This window comes from Solanum pennellii, chromosome 12, assembly GCF_001406875.1.
Source record: "Solanum pennellii chromosome 12, SPENNV200".
In the NCBI taxonomy this organism is placed as follows: domain Eukaryota; kingdom Viridiplantae; phylum Streptophyta; class Magnoliopsida; order Solanales; family Solanaceae; genus Solanum; species Solanum pennellii.
Window position 1 is genome coordinate 42,583,043 of NC_028648.1, and position 21,964 is coordinate 42,605,006.

General features: G+C 29.3%; 1 protein-coding gene across 4 annotated transcripts; it reads left to right on the forward strand.

Moving 5' to 3' along the window:
* The first annotated feature begins 2,812 nt into the window (after positions 1-2,812).
* On the forward strand, positions 2,813-15,794 carry LOC107005573. Of its 4 annotated transcripts, XM_027913283.1 has the most exons (7): positions 2,813-2,917; positions 10,115-10,177; positions 11,673-12,070; positions 12,434-12,799; positions 13,338-13,730; positions 14,257-14,477; positions 14,970-15,794. In XM_027913283.1, the coding sequence occupies exons 3-7, from the start codon at positions 11,869-11,871 to the stop codon at positions 15,216-15,218; spliced, it is 1,431 nt and encodes a 476-aa protein (XP_027769084.1). In that variant the 5' UTR covers positions 2,813-2,917; positions 10,115-10,177; positions 11,673-11,868; the 3' UTR covers positions 15,219-15,794. The 4 variants fall into 4 exon arrangements, with proteins under 4 accessions (XP_027769084.1, XP_027769085.1, XP_027769083.1 ...); XM_027913284.1 differs by lacking the exon at positions 10,115-10,177 and having other exon boundaries at positions 2,816-2,917; XM_027913282.1 differs by lacking the exons at positions 2,813-2,917; positions 10,115-10,177 and adding an exon at positions 11,179-11,451 and having other exon boundaries at positions 14,257-14,481; positions 14,970-15,041.
* Positions 15,795-21,964: the final 6,170 nt, after the last annotated feature.

Genomic DNA, 21,964 nt, shown 5'->3' on the forward strand with positions numbered 1-21,964 from the left:
ACTCAATTTTCACTGATAATCAAATTTTCAAAAGTTAATTCATCAACTGAGTTAATCAATACAGCGACAAGTTTTATCAATATTTTAATGAAAAGAGTATCTAGGTCATTTTTGAGATCTAAAAGGGTTACCTCATCCAGATCTTTTTCATTGTCAAATATTTCCATTAGTGAGAGACAATGAAATTGAACACAGATTCATTATATTCGACAACCATCATCAATACATCTTCATGGTTGTATTTTTCTTTCTCAGATTCACTAGATGCATTTCCCCGTACATTTAAAGCTTTCTTCACTAGCCGATCAATGTGAGTTCTTTCTCTTGGCATGATCTAGGACATGGTCCCTTCTTTGAGGTTTGAAGTCTTGAGTTTCCTACTTCTGACTTGGACACTCCCACATAAAATGACCAGGTTTTCCACATTTATGACAAATATTATTTGCATTTGCTTCTTACTGTTAGGTCCCTTCTTTTGAAAGCCTTTGTGCTTCTTGATAATCTTTTGGAACCTTCTAGTGACGTATGACATTTTATCTTGTTCCTCAGTCACATCATTTGAAGATGTTTTCAATGCCACTGACTTCTCCTTCTTTCCCTCCTTCATGTTTGATCCCTTTTATTTGTTCAGCTCGTAGGTTTGGATATTTCCAATCAGTTCATCCATGGCGAGCACCTTCATATATTTTGTTTCAGTTATAACATTCACTTTGATCTCCCATGACTTGGTAAGCACTTTCAGAATCTTTCAAACTTGTTTTCTTGGTAGAATAGGCTCACCAAGGCTTCTCAGTTCGTTGGTTATGAAAGTGAATCTTGAATTCATCTCTTGAATGGTTATGAAGTTCCCATATTGAGTCATAAGCATATCGATCTTAGATTCTTTTACTTGTGTTGTTCCCTCATGGGATGTTTTGAGACAGTCCCATATCTCTTTGTTTGTCTCGCAAGAAGAAATTTTGTTGTACTCATCTAAGCTGATTCCACATACTAGAATCTTCTTCGCTATATAGTTCTTCTCTATCTTCTTTTTGTCAATTTCATTGTACTGCTTTATGGTTTTGGTAAATGTCTAAGAAATCTCTCCATTTATTACTTTTTTTTGTGGGGATGTAAGGTCCATCAAGAATAACATCCCACAGCTCAGTGTCTTCAGCATTAATGTATTCATGGATGCGATTCTTCCACCTACCATAATAATGTTCATTGAAACGGGGTGGTCTGGTACATGACTGATCTTCCTCCATGTTGGGTGTAACATTCATTCCTTTAGGATCTTTACTTTTCTTGGTGTTACCAAAATAGAAAAGTCAAACTCTGATGCCACTTGTTCAAATGTATGCGTTCACTAAGTACGACAGGACCATGTCATCAACACAATTATAATGAACAGAAAATAAGTACCAGAAGTAAAGATGACATACATACTTTATGTGGAAACCTTCATGCTCAAGGGTGTAAAACCACGAACTGTCTCATAGGATTTTCAAACTATTTTTACTAAACTTCACAAGCCAAAGTAAAAATCAATTTACAACCACATAGAGATTAACCGCCTAATCTTTATTCAGAGTAATACACTATCACTCAATGAGCCAAAGCAATGTCTGCAATGCCCACTATACTAACTCAACTGCTTAATATAGACTTTGACGTAAGACACTAAGTTTCCCTCAACTAAGTACATACAATGATTCACCCAAGATTGAAAAGTTTCTATCACAAGCGAAACAAATCCTACAATATAAGCACAAATACAAACAATCAAATAAACAGCTAGTTCTAGAAGCAATAATGTAATCTATAAGGTCTTGTTTTTTTTAAGCTTGAATCTCTCACTTTGCATGAATGAATTGAATTATCAACCATGAAGATTTATTGAATGATATAAAAACAACCTCGTCCTTTTTTATTAGTGTGGTACACTGGTGACCTGACCAAACTCTAATGTGCCAGCTATATAACATATGGTCTTGGACAAGCATACCCTGTAGGGGACCGGGTCGCTGCAATTGTGAGGAGATCATCAAAACATCTGGGAGCGCTAAGACTTATCACTTGGTTTCCGTCTTTATCACCTTCCATGTCTTCAACATGGTTATCTTTCACTTGCTCAAACTTTAACCCAAAAAATATTTGTTGTCTAGTCAATGATTGAATACAAAGTTTACTCTTCAATAACAAATAAATTTAATCTAAACCCTCTTTAGTATTTAAAATAGTTGAATTTATATTAAGAGTAAAAAAAAGTATCTTTCTTCAAAAGTTTAAGAACATTGTCATGTAAAAAATACAAAATCTTATGAAGAGAAGTTTGATGAATTGGTTTAGATTACAAACTAATTCTTTACAAAGATTAAGAATTAATTAGTTGATGATTTTCAAAAAAGTTGCCGAAAAATCTTCAAACTTCGACCGTGCCAAAATTTAGATCAAGAAAATAGTTTAGATAATAAGAAAGAGAAAGAAAACAATGAAGAAAAAGAAAAGAGAAAAAAAGGATCAAAAAGAAAATAAAAAGAAAAAAATAGTTAGATGACTCTCTCAAAGAGAATGAATGCACTCTATGCCAACTCAGCATTTCAAGAGTTATTTATTTTATTTTTAAATATTACAGCGGAATGATAAGACACTCGTAAAGTTGAAATGTGTAGTTAAGATTTTGTGTATAGATCGGAGGGTTGTGAATCATTTTCTCTATTTGATATCAATATGCCAGCTTCAACCATTAATAAAGGGTATTTTCGTCATTTAGTGTTTCGCCCTAAACTTTATTTGTTCCACGATAGTTTTCCAACCACCGCCTCAGTTTACGTGGCCTCCATGCCCCCTTCATCTATGTACTTGCTATGATCCTTCAAAGTCCTCTTCTTTCCTATTTCTCAATCAATTTTTCAGAATGTTGGTGAGATTTAAGGTATTTCTTTATTTTAATTTTTTTTTGCCTTAGATCTTTGTCTTTTCTTTTTATCAATTCTTATTTGTATATGATATGAACGATTAAAAAAAGAGGGAGGATTTTTGTTCATCATTAAGAAATTGTTAATTGTGTTGCAACTTGAACATTGCATAAATTTTGAATGGAGAAAGGAGTTACTACGCAAATTAAGGATAAAAAAAATGAGGGTTATTTCTATGTTGGACGCGTCTTAAAAAATTGAAACCATTAAAATAGACCTCTAGCCTTCTCTACAATATAGATTGCTATTTTGCCCTTTGCCAATACCTGCTTATATATATATATAATTGTTTTGTGTAAATATGACAAAATGTTGTAATATGTTTGTTCATCTCATCTCATCTTATTGAGAAGAATAAGTACACTATTATGTCATGCATATAACTGTGGCCAGCAAAACTTGTATACCTTTTATAAGTATATACTAATATTGTGTCATTCAAATTTTGATACATATTGAAGGCCAATGATATTTTCATATTGTTTCTTTCTTTAGATTTTAAATTTAAAATAGGGATAATATGAAAATTATAAATAAAATAGTAACCTACTTGTCACAAAGTCCAAGAAAAATAAAAAAGATTTTTTAATTTTCTGACGTGAAAAATTAAAATTAAAATATCATCAAGAAAGAAAAGTCATTTTTCTTAAATAGGCTAATATTTTAATAGTGCAAAATACGGATAAATTCGCTTTAGACGATAATATCAGGAGCTGATAATTTAAATATTAAAATAACTAACGCAAATAATTTAAAGGGGTAATGAGGTATTAACTCCTGCATTAATGGTTGCTGATACTGTACATGATGCTTCCCTAGAGTAGTTTAAATCCTATAGTCACAAATCTTAATGGACAAGTTAAAGAAAGAGGTCCATAAAAAAGAAACAAATATATAAAGTTGAAAACTAGAACATAATAACCATAATCCACCTACCCACTCCATTGTAGAAGCCTCTCTTACACAATGAGGGTGTATTTGGAAAATAAATTCTTTAAAATTATGGAAAATGAATTCTTTAAAGGAAATAGCAAAAATAGGTTGCATAACTGATATTTCAAATTTATTGTCTACTCTCACTTACCCAATTATTTCCCCAATCCTAAACTTTGACGCTAACCTCCACCGCTCCACTCCTCATCTCATTCTGTTTCCATATTATTCAGTGGCGGAGTCAGAATTTTCATAAAGGGTGTCCACTAAACGCATAGGTAAAAAAAATAGGTTAATGAATGAATGTACTAAAATTTTGTAAATTAAACTACGTGATATTATTAATTAAATTTTTAATTAAAAAATATACCAAAACAACTAAAATTGAACTACATAATATTTAGATTGAATGTTCATGTTTATTTAATAGGAAGTGCAAATAAAGGGAAAAGAAAAAAAAAGAAAGAGAAAATTCAGTACAGAATCAATTTATTTTTGTACTTCAAGATTTCACCAACCTCTTTTAGTAACTTAAACAACGAGATATGAAAAATAAAGTGTAGACTAATATGAGTTTTCTTTAAAAAAATCTATATGGAACTGCTTTCACTTTCGTAGGTTTATTCCGAAAAAAAGATTTTCTTATTAACTTTAAATTAAATAATTATTTTTGGGAAAAGTGTTTAAAATATATTCAAATTTTGATCGAAACTATTGTAACGATATCGAACTTTCAGAAAGACCTTTTACCCCTTGCACTATTTAATAGTGTATTTTAAAGGTTTATATGTCGCCGTGGACATCATAAATATTGTATCACAATAAATAGTAATGTGTCCACGTGCGCACATATATTAAACATACCTTTAAAATACACTATTAAATAGTGCAGGGGGTAAAAGGTATTCTATAAAGTTTGATATCATAACAACAATTTCATCTAAAGATGGAGTATTTTTCAGACCCTTTTCCCATTACTATTCAATTTTATTTTTAATTTTAATGAAAACAAAAAAATAGAAAGTCAAATTAATTAAAACTTAATTGGCTACAAACTTTTTTAGTTGTAAGTAGAGTTAAGATTATTTTAATAGATAATATTAGTTTTGAATTATTTAAAAACGGAAAAGGGTCTAAAATACCCTTAAAGTATTGAAAATGGTACAAAATTACCCTTCATCCACCTATTTGCTCCAAAATACCCTTCACATCCACCTATTGGGTCCAAAATACCCTTGTCATCCACATTTTGGTTCAAAATTGACCACTTATTTAACGGTTTTATATTTAAACTATTTAAATATTTTTAAAAGTACGTGGCGCTCAACTATTTGTTATAATTTAACTTATTAGTATAATTTATAAATCAATTCTCTACCCACCCATTACTAATTAAATCTCTCTAAATTAATAAACCTGTCACATTATTAATGCAAGCTACTGTCAATTGAGTGTTTTTAAAAATTATAGAAGTAATACATTCAAGTGGCTAAATAAAAATCACCGATAAACTTAAAAGTCTGACTATGTTCATCTTAATTATTCTTACATCTCAATTATGTGATGTTACTTCATTGGTAACTTTTTTTCAAAGTAATATATTAAAGGTTTTAAAACAAATCATAAATATTTATAAAATTATATTTAAAAAAAGTGCATGAATTAATTCGGGATGTATTACTTCTTTACCTTTAATCATAAATTTCTAATTCAATTTTGAAAGAAAGTGTCCTCCTAAATAAGCGGCTCAACCTAAATTTAATTGGGGTTTCGACTCGGACTCGAATAATTTTGGATGTCATTTTCAGGAATCTATAATTTCATCATGTTTTAGTAGTATTTATGACGATTTTGATATTATAATTGGATTATTAATTGGGTGAGGTTTAGTTAGTAATGAGTGGATAGTGAGTTGTTTTATAAATTATATTAATAAATTAAAATTATAACCAATAGTTGAACACCAAGTATTTTAAAAAAAATTTAAAGAGTTTAATTTTAAAACAATTAAAAAAGTGGTCAATTTTGAACCCAAAGACGGATGACAAGGGTATTTTGGAGCTAATAGGTGGATGAATAGGGCATTTTGGAGCCAATTGGTGGATGAAGGGCAATTTTGTACCATTTTTAATATTTCAAGGGTATTTTAGGCCATTTTCCGTTTAAAAAATAATAAACAAACATGCGCGCATGCCGGTCCTTAAGGACTCAGCTTCAGCTGAGCGTCTGATATCAATGGACTAATAAACTTTGTTGTATTGAGGGTGTCCAAAATATTTTATTTGATCATTTAAAGTGTCATTTTTTATTTATTTATATATATATATATGAGGTAAGAAGGTGTCCAATTACACACGCTAAGCATGATGTAGCTTGGCCTCTACTAGTATTTTGCTAGATAACATATAAATACTTATAAGAACAATAATTTCTTACTTAGTTGTAAAACACTAAAAAAATAATAAAGAAAGTCACTTATTTTTTCAAAAAAATATTTTCTAACACACTATTATTCGGGAAAAATATTTTCTTTCATTCCGAACACACCTAATATGCTAAGAACAATAACCTGTGTTACACTTTTGATTGAATTTATTTGTATCATAGCGCTTGTGCATACTTCTATCTTCTTTAATCAAGTTTAACTTTTAAGTGGTCCAAGGAGAGTATATTTAAACATATTAAAGTTGTTTTTTATTTCATTATTAACTAATTTTACTTATTAGAAAAGATTAGTCCTAAATAATTTTTATATTATCCATGTACATAAAAGTTAAACTTGATTAAAGAAGATAGAATTATGCACGCGCTATGATAAAAAAAAATCGAGCAATTTATAAAAATGACTATATTTATTGGGTTATTAAAGTTTCATAGTTATAAATATGTTATTTATTAAAAATGACTATACTTTATGTCAATTTCTAGCTTATATATATTTTTTAATTATTATTATTTATAGATTGATCTTACTATGCACTAAATAAGGCATGATTACGTTATCATAACTGTCAAGTGCCAACCTTTTATTATGTTCCTAAATCACTCAAATTTCCATATTAAACTACCAACTAACAATTACATATTATATGCATATCTGATTCATCACATAATACAATAAGTTGTATTTATATTCCTAAATACAATATATTCACTAAATACTAATTATAAAGGTATTCATAAAAATTTTGAATATAAAAAAATATTCATTTCTTTTTCTTCGTTGTATTTTTTGCATATGTTTTTCAATTTTTATTTATAAACGGGATAATGCATAAGTACCCCCTCAACCTATAACCGAAATCTTAGAGACACACTTATACTATACTAAGGTGCTATTACCCCCCTGAACTTATTTTATTAATAATTTTCTATCCTTTTTCGACCTACGTGGGGCACTATCTTGTGGGCCCAACACTGGTTGACATCTTTGTTCAAGCTAGTGCCACGTAGGCCGAAAAGGGGTAGAAAATTACTTATAAAATAAGTTCAGGGGGATAATAGGACCTTAGTATAGTATAAATGTGTCTTTGGGATTTCGGGCATAGGTTGAGGGGGTACTTGTACTTTTCCCTTTATACACTAATACAATTGCAATTCCAATAACTAAATAAGGAAAATGTATTACTTGTACAATTAACATATGAGTACTTTGAATTCAAATTGGTGTTTCTATTTATATAAAACTTAAAGTATTAATATATTAAGGATACAAGTATATAAATTTAATTTATTAATACATCAAACAAGGTAAATTAGTATAATTTATTTTAGCAAACGAATACAACAATTTGAAAAATGAAAAAACTATTGTTAAACCAAAAAAATGAATACACCAATATATTATACATATGAATACACAATTGTTAAATAAAAAAATGGAAAAACAATAGAGTGTATATGCATAAAAGTGTTTAAGTATACGAGTGTATAAAATTGAAAAAACCAACAAAACGTCGATATATTTTTTGTGAAGTTTTTACTATAATACTTGAGGCTTGATGTTAATTTGGGTATTTATCTATAAAATATAGTATTGATGTATCAAACTATACTTGTATTGCCTAATCATATTGGATAAATTACTTATGTATCCAGATATACTTGTATTCACAAACCACCATTTGTATTAGTATTACAATACAATATCTATGTATATAAGTATTATGCTATATACAAATTTGACAAATAACAAAATTCTCTCTCTACACTCTCTGCTAACAACGATAACCTAACGGCTCTGTAAACTGCTGGTATTCCCTAGCTCCATCTCATAGACCGCCTGCATTTCTCATCGGTGCCGGGACAAGGAAATGAATCCAGCATTAAAGGTGACATTCTTCGCAAGGATATATGGAATTTCATCATGGAAAGAAAAGTATAAAAGCAATATAAATTTCATGAAAAAACATTTCAATCAAAACCCTATGAAAATAGACATATATAAATAACATTTTCATAAAAAATGAGAAAAAAATCAGTTGGAAAATACCTTATAATGAATTCAAATCACAAAAATTGCTCCTACAATCATACATAAAGATCTTGAATTGGAAGGAATTTGGGGGAAAAAATACAAAAAATATGTAATATAAGGATATTGATAAAAGAGAAGGTATTAATGAGGACATAATTAATTATGAGTGTAATAATAACTTTTCTATTTAATATTTATTTATATTAAATATATATAAAAACATTTATTATTGATATATAATTAACTTTGCTATTTACTATATAGTTATATCCATATACCATAAAAAAAATTAAATTGTAGCTATTTTATTTAAGTATATTGACGTTTGTCATATTCTATAGTTTTTTCAAATCGGGTACATTTTGATTTACAAGTCCCTTAAGACCATTATGTAATTTTACTATTATACCCTTAATAATTATCTTTAATCATTTAAAACGTTAATTTCCGTAAATTAAATAATTTCTCTTTAGTTTCTCATCAATAAATAATAAGAGAGTTAATTTAAATCATGAAAATACTAGAAAATATGTGTGTCGCTCTTCACGTGTGTTTCGTAATGTGAATTAGTCAATTATATTACTTCTTAGTAGGGGTGTACAAAATCAAATCAAAATATTGAACCAAATCGAAAATTGAGTTAAATCAGAAAAAAATTCGACCAATGGTTTGGTTTGACTTTGTTTGTGTTGGAAAAAAACATCCGACTATATTTGGGTTGGTTTGGTTTCAACTAAAAAAAATCAACTCGAGACCAAACCAACCCGACATTATATATATAATTTTAAAATTTTATTTTGTACGTAAAAATACTTACTTTGATATAATTTTTAAATGTCTTATACTTTTTCATATTTTTTATCTTTTAATATATTTATTTCAGGTTTGGAAGTTAGAATTATTAATGATCTAATAAAGATTATAGTTTATACAAGTTGGTAATTATAATAAAGTTTAAATAAAAATTAAACTAATACTAATGCAAAAAGAAAATCAATTCAACACTAAGAATGACAATAATATTTAATATTTGTTTTTTAGTTTTACATAGATTTAGACAATTAAAATACATGATCTAATTTTACTTTCTTTTAATATTTAGTCATGTAACAAATACTTACTAAACTTATTTTAGCATGATTTAGTACTTTAAATTATGATCAATTTGATTATGACTTATTGATTTGCAATATTTCTTTTACGCGATTTTATTATTATTTTTTTGTTGGATATTTTAGTTTCATTAATCATATCATATTTTTTGTTATTTTCTTGAGAAATAACTTAGATAGTTGCATTTTGGTAGGACTAAAGAAATATTTGAAGTACAAGTACATTATATGTTTGTATGAATACTTTATGAAAAAACCCAAAAATCTAAAAAACTCGAAGAAACCCAAAAAAATGCGAAGTTAAAAAATCTGAACCCAAACCAATCCGATCACGTACACCCATACTTCCAACAGTAATAATTATTACTATAGCTGAAATGAATAAAAATACTTAATTATATGTTAAAAAAGACTATTATTTTGAATAATTTATTTTCGGTAAAAACGATAAATAATTATTGTCATAGTTAGTGTGTGGAAGTTGATCCTCCTCTTTTAAGTAATTGAGCAGATTTAGATACCATCGAGGAATTAAACATTACCAACCTAATAAAGTTCCTAACTATTAAAATCCATAATATATATTTTTTTATTATAACATTTTCATGTTCTTTAATGTTTTTCATTTTTAGTGTGCCAACAGCCAAGTATTCTAACACTTCTTTGTAAAGAGCAAGTCAGATACGTGTGGCTGGGTCAGGTTTCTTCCTTTTTAATTTTGTTGTTATTATATTTTATTATTTAGGGATTGCTCATTACTATTCTTTTCATATGTCAATTTCCACTTTTTTTCAACTATATTAAATATTATAAAGCCCAAAAAAACAAGTCTCGTGTACTTCTATGGCGAAAAAAATTATTTCATGTAAAGTATATATAAGTTCATCTAAACGCAGCTTTCTAATAAAGTATGCGACTAAAAGAAATAAACAAGGGGATAATTTCATAAAAAATATACACAACTAAATTAAATTGTAAACTTATAGTCCAAAAAATTATATTACAATTCTATAAATCAAAATTGTTAAACGCCTTCTTTGCTTTGTTTTTTGTCCTCTTTTCTTTTGGCTGTAGTATAAAAAAGCAGAGAGTTTAGTAAATCTATGTTTATACATATAGTGGTTGTTTGATTACTGGATAAGGGAAAAATTAATGCATGAATAACTTTATTATTTATGCATTAATTTTATATTATGTTTGGTTTATAAATAGGCATAATATATAAATATATCTTTTAATTTGATTTTATTTTACATTTATACTGTTTAACTTTGGTTGTGTGCGAGTAGACATTTAAATTTGTATAAAGTTAAACAAGTAAACACCTGAGTCCTATGTGACATATATAATACATATAGGACACGACGTAGGACACAAATTAACACATGTTGGATGTCACGTAAGATGTGTACATACTGTGTCTATTTGTTTAATTTTAAACACAAGATTAGATTTTTTCCGACTTTCACAAAAAATCAACCTCCTAAATTTGTTTTTTCCAAATTTTTGCTTTGTTTTTTTTTTTAAATTTATGGAAGTTGGATGCAATATTTGATAAAAGTGGTGTACATATTATCACCTAAATAAAGTTAATAGCGCGTATTAATATGACACCAAAAAGATCAATCTTAAGCATAAGGATATTTAAGTAAACTCCATAATAATATAAAAGGCAATAGACCATCTTGTGACAAACAATATAAATTTTATAAAGCAATTAAAGTTGACACCTTTTTTTCCTAGTGCTACTTTGCTTTGTGAAAAAATCGATAGAGACTCTAAAATCTTTGTAAGCCTTCAACCTTATAGAAAAACAAAAAAGAAAAATGCAATGTTCAGAAGAAACTATAGCTAGTTTGTTCTACAATATCTCTAGCTCTTTTCTAATTTTACTACTCTTCACCTATTTCACTTCCAGTTTGCTTGCCAAATTCTTCTATTTCCTTGGTGAAAATCCATTTTTCTGGAGGTAACTTGTAATTTTCCCCTTAATTTCCTTTTAATGTTTTAATTTTTTCAGTTCGTGGAAATTCTTTTTGATATGGATGACATGAGATTTGATCTCAGGACCTCTACATGCTATGTATCAATATTGAAGCGTGTGACTATCTCATTTGAAAGCTTAATATATTAGAGAGAACACAATTTTACTAGTTAATTATATTCTTAACATAATTACTTTATTTTTAGGAATCAAGATGCATATGAATTTTCTGATGACGAAGAAGTGGAGGAAGAGCATGAGTATTATCATAATAATAATTGTGAGTTTGTGGAAGAATATCATTTCATAGATAATGAATTTCTTGGTGTTGAGAAAGAGATAGAAGAAAGTTGTAGCAATACTGACGATGATTATGAAGAGGAGTCGATTTATAGCTCAATAATGTATTCAGAATCTATTTATAGTGATGATAATGAAATGGAAGTTAAAGAAATATTAGATGATCATTATGATCCTTATTCTGATTCTGATCCTTCTGGTTATTCTGATTCTGAAATCAACGAAGTTGGGCCCACTTTACCTCTTCCTAGGGACATGAATACAAATGTATTAACGAATATCATTGACAAGGACATAAATCATGGTACGTACTATAATTCAAGTCTTATTTTACAAATTAAATTTATTTTCCAAAATGACTTGTACAATGTTAATAATGGTCCTTCAAATTTAGTTGATATGGAGAGTAGTTATACATATGATAATCTTATATCGACCTCTCTACAATGCCTTCTGAATCGACTCTGTCGCATAAGGTTTGACTAGTTTATTTTATATTCATTGTGTGATTTGTAGATTATTACACTGTGAGGGTTTTACCCAGTTTGAACAAAGTGCTCACAACAGATTGCTCGCAACGGATTGCTCACTCAAAGTGCAGAGGTTGTAGCATATGCGAGTTATCTTGGATTAAAAGAAATTGTTAACAATGATATCTTTGTTACAGGAAATTGCTACAGGGAAATGATTGAAGACAAAAAAGTGATAGAGATTAATTTGTGTACTAGAGAGGAAAATATGTTTGTTAATGCATCATCATCAAAGTTAGAGAACAATAAGAAGATTGTGCAATCAGTGCAAGATGAAGAAAAGGATGAGCATGAAATATTTGGGGATTCTTGTACTAATGGCTCAACTTCTAAGAGCTCTACTGAATGGAGAAGTTCAATTAAAGATTCAACAACTGATGATCCATTTTCTTCATCATCAAGAAGAAGTTGCCCTAAATGGGAGTCTTACACAATCTTTCAAAAATATGATGAAGAGATGTTGTTTTTTGATAGAATTAGTGCACAAAAACTACATGAAACAGGTAAATCTACATCTCTCAATTTTCCAGCTTAATTTCACGTATAACTACTGAATTTTATACTTTATAAAACCAATTTCATCATATAAAAAAAGTGAACTTGTACATGTGAATTGCTTAGAAAATCCAAATAATGGAAAAAGTGAAATTTCTAGTGTTGGATTAGGAATTTTTGTACAAGTAAAGGACTTCTATAGTTATTTTATTTTTAATTTGTTAATGGTTTTCTTTCAATTATTTTTTTAAAAATTAAATTACGGATAGGTATAACTCATCACTAACGTGGGGAGTGATGAGTCATACTTCTTGATTTAAAATAGTTATAACTAGTAAGATAATTTATAATTACATTAATATTATTATGTCATGTTTTTAGAATATTCTTTCTTCAACTTTATGCTTCAGTCAAAGTGGATCATATTAAGTGAAAACACTAGGTAAAATTCAGTGACAATAAGTGAAATATTTTTTTTTTCCTACCACAAAAATGTTTCTATTTCGTTTTAATTATTGACTAATGAAGCAACCAATTCATTTTCAGAAACATTAAGATCAATTCAAGCATGTCCAAGATCAATATCAGATAAGATTGTCCATAAATTATTCCTAAATAAGAAGTCAAGGCAGCATCATAACCCTTATTATGAACTAGAGGCTGCTTATGTAGCACAGGTATGTTTAGCATGGGAAGCTCTGAGTTGGAATTACAAGTACTTCCAACGACTACGAGCTTCCCATAACAATAATAATAATAATAAGGAATCAAAGGACGACCAAGGTTGTCCTGCTTATGTAGCACAACATTTCCAACAGTTTCAAGTTCTTTTACAAAGATACGTTGAGAATGAGCCATATGAAAATGGAAAGAGACCGGAAATTTATGCTAAAATGAGAAGTTTAGCTCCTAAATTGCTTCAAGTCCCAGAATATCGAGGTAATGATAACATCTACATATATTATTGTTGTTTTTTGATCATTAGTGCTATTTAACCTTATATTGAAAATTATTAACTTTTTTTCATGTCATACATGGGATGTTGCCTGTATTTTAAATGACTTGGTGGAATAAAAACTTCTTTAATTTTTTATTTTAGAATATAGAATTTGAACTTCTATTATATATTATTATAATATTTTTATTGAATAATTTAAACGTTCACTTTTCATAGCTAGTCTTGTGAGTTGTAGTAGAGAATTAGGAAAACAATGAGTGTGACATTGAGTATTTGATGTCCAGGAAAGAAGCCCCACACCCACACACTAGAGTGGACCAAATTTGCCTTTTATTCAATATAGACACATTATTAAAAAAATTAAAATTCAGAAATGTGAACTAATAATGCTAAAAAAAAATTTCTTTTAGAGAAAAAAATAAATCAATTGCTTTTTTTCGATATTCTTGCTATGAAGAATCGCGATGTATTGTATAATTTCTTATCGTATACTTTTTTTTATATTAGATTCAGTGGAGGAGGATAAAGGGGCGGACGAAGATTATTGCTCAAGAATATCTTCAGAATCATTTCATGAAATAATGAAAGAAGCAATCAGAACGTTTATGAATTTCCTAAAGGCAGACAAGGAGAATCGTTACCAAATATTAATGGCAGCTTTCTTTAGAAGAAAAAGAAGAGGTTCACCTCATGCTACCATCTTCTTGCTAAACAAACAAAACAAAAAGGCAAGTATCTTATAACATCTCTTCTTCTTATTTACAAAAATTATGTATTGAAATTCACGAATACTCCTATTTTTTAAAATATTGGGATTTAATATCATAAAATGTGACATTATTATTATTTGTTACATCTGAGCCGATTATTTTTAAAAAACAATCTTTCTATCTTTACTAGGTAGTGATAAGATTTGCGTACATTTTATCCTTGTCAGAGACCTGTGGGATTTCACTGGCCATGTTGGTAATATTGTTATGTCATTATTATAATATACACTTGATAGAGTACTCAATTAGTTGAGCTTAAAATGACTTGATAGAGTGAGTTTTATGTGCAATACTACTTGTACATACAAGTTAAATCACAATATTACTTATTTATAACGTTTAACTATACGTATAGGAACTAATAATGTAAAGAATTACACCTTATAACATAGTAATAACGATTTATATTGACAGTGCACATAACGTAAATCATTTTTTAATTTTGTGCAGAAAAAATCAAAGGTGAAAGATTTACAAAGATCAGGAAAGTGCTTGAGGAATAAAAGAAGGTTAAAAGAAGAAGAAGAGATGGAGATATTGATGTCATTAATAGACTTGAAATTAGTGTCAAGGGTATTGAGAATGAGGCAAGTAAATGAAGAACAATTGCGTTGGTGTGAAGACAAGATGAGCAAAGTAAAAATAAGTGATGGCAAATTACAAAGAGATTCTTCACCACTTTTCTTTCCAGCACAATAGTAGTACTCTATGAGGACCCCATTTAGCATTAAGTAAAGTGTTTCATTTTACTTTAATGACTAGATCATGAATCATGTGTCATGTAGATGAATATCCTCTTCTTTTCTTTTGATTTCTCTGGTGTTTGAAGCCCACATTAGAGTTTAGATTTGAATCACGCACCGCAGAATCCATTTAAAGACGTGACACTCTTAATATGATTTTCTCTATATTTAGGCTCGAACCTGAATCTTTAATTAATGGTGGAGCAGTCCTACCACAACACCCATCCCATGTTGGTAGAGATGAATATCCTCAACATACTGCCAGAAAAGGACAAGGATGGCCCAGAAATAAAAGTTACTTGGGGAGGAAAACAATGACAATGGTGAGTTAATGGGAATAATTAAGCAAAAAGAGAAGAAGATAAAGGGGATGTGCATGTGGATAAGTAGCTTTACTTTACTTTTTTTTTAGAGCTTTTTTTTATTAGGGAGGGTTATATCCAAAAGTAAAAGCTATATCTTGTGATTTATTTTGTCCCACTCTTGCTTTTATGGACCAAACATGAAAATGAACAACAATAGAGAGAGCTAATATGTCTTTTTATCTTTTTGTATTCTCTAGTTTAAACCATGAGATCAGCATAAATGTATATTTTCATATACTTATAATAATAATAATAATACTTCATCCGCTTAAAAAAGAATGACCTTATTTTCTTTTTAGTCTATTTCAAAAAGAATAATTCCTTTCCCTTTTTAGCAACATTTTAACTTTAATTTTCCACGTGATATGTTTAAGACCACAAGATTAAAGAACATTTTGTACATTTGACATCACTTTAATGTAGAACCACAAGATTAAAAAGTTTTTTTTTTCTTAAACTCTGTTCCAAGTCAAATTAGGTCATCCTTTTTTAAACGGAGGGAATATTACGTAGCAAATATTGGAGTAATTAACTAGAAAACAACTACATGTTATATATTATATTACTCTTTATCATTTGTCGTGCAACGTGTTACTTAATTCTTTTCTTCAAATTTGTTGTATATAATCATATATACAGTGACGAAATCAAAATTTTTAATAAGGGAGTTCAAAATCTGAAAAGTGAACACACGAAGTGAAAGGGGATTTAACATCTATATATACGTACAAAATTGTTTTAACCATGCATAAATATTACATATATAATGGGCTGATTATGGAGAATGTCAAAATTTGGACAAGTTAAAAAATAGATTTAGTTAAATGAAGAGGTTAGATGAACGATTGTTTCTTCCAACAAACCAGATCTAATTGTCATCGCTTTCAAATATATGCAAAATAAAAAAATAAGAAGAAAAAAATCACTTCACTACATAGAAAAAAGGGTTAAGGCTTCATTTGTTTGCACTTAAAAGGGATCTGAATCTTGATCAATCAGATTCGCCTCATTTAGTGTGTCTTTTTTTGAGGACTGAATCTTAATTATTCAGATTCAATTCATTAATATTGTTTGTTTTATTTCCTTATAAGGCTTTTAATAGGTCTGAATGAATCAAATTTGTAACACTCTTAACACCATTCACACTAAAAAATAAGACTCCTATCCTAATTTAACTACCTTACAACTACTCATAAAAGTTTTTTTCCTATATAATTAATGTTAGTTACATACTTACTGATTTCTTTTATTCTTACTAACTTAATATACATCTTTTACTTTTATAAATTGTCACGTTCCAGACCGTCGTGATTGATACCCATACTAATCCTTCGAGGGGAGAACCACTACTACAACCCAAATAAGAAACTAAATCAAAACTAAGACAATTAAGTTACAAAAACAAGTTAAATAACTAAATAATTGCGGAATTTAAATACCTAGAATCTGAAAGTCAATGTTCCTAAAACTCAACCAAGTTTAAACAAGAAGGGATGCAACCCCAGTCTAATGAATTAAACAACTAGCTAAAGCAATTGTCCAAGTCCAAATTGGTTAACATAGACTAAAGAGAATTTCATGGCCCGAAAGATGCTAGCTCACCCATGGATTTGAAGCTATGATCACTGATCTTCTAAGCGAGGTCTGTCAATAGTCGCGTGACGATTCCCTATACTCAACAAAAATAAGAACAAGTGCAGTATCACTACACAACCAAAGTGTACTGGTAGGATCACACATCTATCCCATTGGTGCAATATAAACAAGTCAAACAACATTTTAATCACATGCATATATATCATCGTCTACAACATTATCAACATGAAATTCAACAATACATTTCACATGCTTATCACATTATTGGTTCTCTCACGGAATCCAAACCCAAACCATTAGCTTGCCCGAATGTGACAATCTGATCTCAAAGTTATGCTGGAACGTGGAAATCCGATCTAATATTATGCCGGCACGTGGAAACCCGATCCAAAGTTATTCCGGAACGTGGCAACCGATCTCATATTTATACAGGAACGTGACAACTGATCCCAAACACACACCACAATCACAATCACAAGTATATCATCAAGATCATACATTTATATCATGATTTCATGGCAAAATCATTCCTCTATATCGTTTACAACATGTGTGATCAATATTGCAACATTCATACATATACAAGTATCACAATGAATCAAAGAGCATGCATATATCACACAATCAAGAAATTACAATCATCACCAACCTAGAAACAAACTTGAAACCTTAAGAAACTTGATCCTTCCCTTTCAGGATTCGTTCCGCTTTTCTTGGTCTATAAACAATAAATACAATATAAGAATCAATAAACAATCACTCATTACATGAAGCTATAATAATTCTATGAACCCTAGATCATACCCATGATCCCTAGTATCTAATATAGGGTTGTTTATACCATATAATGCATTTCAAAACCCTTCCCCATCCATATTAACCCATTCTATTACATTCTACTAGTTGAAGAATGGATTCGGAGAGTGAAAAGCTTACATTTAGCTTCAAGAATGTTGAAAAACAAATAGAAATCGTCTGGGGTCGTTTCTTAGATCTAAAAGTGCATAATGAGGTCGTTTAGGGGTTTATAAACGATTTTAATTCGCGTCCTGCCCGCCACAGCAACACTCATCCGCTCGCCATAACGGCAGAAACGCTCGCCACAACAGGATTTCCGAACCAATGAGCAACATAAAGAATTTCCAAATCCCCATTTCACAACACACCTCTAACACATACGTTCAAAAAATACTCTTTACGCTAAGATCGATTCCAGGAGTTCTATACGCTCGAATTCAATTCTGTAAAGTTATACGAATTCATTAATGAATTATCTAACTACACATGCAATCAAAATAATAAATGGTTCACTCAATTGTTACCAGATTTTCCTACACCTTAATGACTACAATTTCGTCCAAATATGGATTAGATTGGGAAAATTCCAATTACTACGAAAAAAAATTTTGGCCTAAAATTTTCCCCCTGTTGGCTTTTCTATAACGACAGAACTTTGAATTAATAAGCACTCACATTATATAATATTTAGAATGATTTAAAAAATAAAAAAGTATTAATTATTTGATCGATAACAATAACAAATGTCCATTATGAAATAAAATATTTTCATAAATATTATATTACTACTCTATACAAATAATTTTAAATTGCACTAGATTAGATTCTCAATGTTTTTGAGTGCAAAGAATAGTCATATTAATGATGCAACATAATGTTAAATTCTTAATAGATAAATCATATTACCTTGTTAGGATAAAAATGTTCAAAATATTATTTTCTATATATAAAAAAACTGTTTTACTAAAATGAGGTTTATAATATTTTATTGATATAAAATTTAATTTCATATGTACATTCAGATATTGAAAACAAAAAGTCTCAATAATCTAGTTTATGATTCAGAGACAACATGATCAAAATATTCAGATGTTTATTAAGATTTACACATCTAGATCTTAATGCATATCTTAATATCAAGATGTGTATTCAGATTCAGACGTCTCAATCTTAATGGAAACAAATGAGACCTAAATTGCAAAGGTTTATTTGTGGGGGGTGTTAAAAAATCCACTTTAAGATCATTTTGTCGCATTTATTTTAGCCCACGTTATAAAATTTATTTTGTGACAATTTTATTGTCAAGGTTTGTGATAGCCTTCATAAATTGCATCAAAAATTGTGAAGCTTTGAAAATGAGACAATTCGTTATAATTTGTGGTAGTTTTATAGTCGAGGTTTGTGATAACCCCACAAATAGTATCAAATTGTGAAGTTCTGTAAATGCCACGAGTCATTATAATTTGTGGCGGTTAAGGAGTCCATCAAAAACTTAAACTATAAGAATCACTTTAGAGAATAAGAAAATATAATCATGAAAACTACAAGTACCACGGAATATATGCATTGCAAGTTTGGTTAGCACGAGAAGAGCAAATTAAGTTGGAAATTGATCAAATTCAATCTTAAAATGCAGACAATTGAGATCTCGGTTCATTATTTTAAGAGAATGGAATAATTGATAAAAATGTTACTCGTACAATTTATAAGTGAATGCTTAGAATAGAGAAGTTATCGAGGTGTTATGTAATTAAAAGAATATATCTACCAAAGACCAAAGCGAAAGGTAAATTCACATAACAGTATCAATATAGCTCAATATATTTTAATGAGATGAATATTTTAGAGAAATAAATGTTGGATGTACAATCATACAAAATTAGGTAAGATTAAAAATGACATCCTCCATCGTAAGGTACATGTAGCACGTATCGACAATAGAATGAGAAATCGCTTGATATTATATCTACAAAGTATTAGTGTTTGATAATGGTGATGACTAGTACTGGTAGTTACGAGTGTACATTGAGGATGATCATGGTTAATAGTTGCAGATAGTAGCTTGTGGTAATTGTGACTGAAAATATAAGTGACGATAATAGTTACTAGTGTTATTGATACTTTGATGATAGTGATAAATGAAGAGGGTAAATGATAATATATAATAATGATTGTCAATATTTATTAATGATTGTTATGGTAATGTTGATTGGTGGGGATGTTTGTAATATTGACTAGTGGTAGTGAGTACAAAACAGTAGCAAAAGATTTCTTCAAAAATGACAAATATCAACTCAAAAATGTATATAAAAATACAATAAAAATACTCTTTGACTTTTATTTGGGAGATTCTCTAACCAACAACCATCAATATGAACTATGTGATGATATAACATCTCACCTACGCTACAAGAATTATCCTATATCTTGTCGTGGGTATAGAACACCTCAACTAAGTGGATCCACTATGTTATGCCTGAAGACATTAACAATTCATCTAAAAATTATGATCATTTACCCATGTTGGTTACATGGTTTATGAGGAATGTGAGTTGCCTGAACTCATCTTTATATCTGTGCTAATGCTACTCCAAATGAATATGCAAGTGCTCAAATGTATAAAACATGCTCTTTCTATGGTTTGAGATAGTTTCTCAAACTATCCTCTTAAAAGAGCTTAATGCTATGAAGTATCTATGAACTCATAAACTCTTTCAGAAATCAAAGTTACTTTGTTCTCAAATAATACTCTTTCTTTATGTAAAAATGAAACATTTGGAAATACTCAGTTCCCTTAAACTTTACTCAATGTCTCTTTAAACATTCCAAAAGAAATCAGTTTAACACACAAATATTAGCTTTAAAAGATTTATAACTCGAAATAGGGTTCATGCTGTAATATAGACATGAATGAATAAGCTCAAGGATCTCAATAACAATATAGAAAACTCAATACTCAGAATTCAAGAACTTATAACTCAAGGATGCTACTCCTCTCAAGAATACTCGATTTATAGGGTTCATGTTGAAAAGTAGACATGAATGAATGACCTCAACAACCTCAATGCATAACTCAACCTTAATTTGCAGTTGCTTTCTACTTCTTAATTTATCTAATTTATTTCAATTTAATTAATCATGTTTTAACATTGACTTTTTAAGTTTGTTTTCAATTCATTGAATTATCTTCTTAGACATTTCAAGCTCAAACAAATAAGTTTATCAAATAATTAAATTTAAAAATACATTATCTTCACTATCGTCCATATTTACCGACTTATTATGATCGCGAGGGGTTACATATCTATATTTCAGATGCAAGTGTGATTGCAACTACTTATGTGTTGTATCGCATTGCTTTGGCACAAGGGCTAACTTGACTTGTATGTATCTATGTAGTGCCCCTCCAAATTATGAACATCTTCATAGTGTTAATCACTCTCTTGAACCATACTCTTTCGTGCCACATTATGATTCATCATAGTGGGATTAGCTAAGAGGAGCTCTAGCTACGGTAGACAGACACTTTGGTGTACTAAATAAGGTCTTCCACCACATTCCGGATACTCACGTCTTGCATCATCTATTCTCAACGATTCCTCATTACCACGCACTCGAGGCAACCAGAGCTATCAAGTCATTACTATGAGAATACTACCAATTAATTGATAGTACCCCCTTTTTATAAGGCAATATGGAGGTAATATAAGGAATGCACCCTATGTCGAAAAGGATGCAAGATCTTAAGATAGAGGTATTGTTTGGTATAAAAACGAGATAAATTAAAAATCAATTTAGATAAGATGAGTCACAATAATTATTTTAAACTGAGGTCTGTTTATAATTTGTTAGGATTGTTGTTTCCTATCATTCTATTTATGTACCATTTTCATATCGTATTGTATTTGTATTACATTATGTGGTTGAAATATGAAAGAGTTGG

What these genes read in the sequence shown, in the direction of transcription:
- LOC107005573 (XM_015204207.2), top strand. Translation starts at nt 11,309, where the DNA reads ATGCAATGTTCAGAAGAAACTATAGCTAGTTTGTTCTACAATATCTCT. An exon ending in TGACAAGGACATAAATCATG is followed by an intron (nt 12,071 to 12,433) that starts GTACGTACTATA and finishes TCTTTGTTACAG; the next exon opens with GAAATTGCTACAGGGAAATG. An exon ending in TCAAGTCCCAGAATATCGAG is followed by an intron (nt 13,731 to 14,256) that starts GTAATGATAACA and finishes TTTTTATATTAG; the next exon opens with ATTCAGTGGAGGAGGATAAA.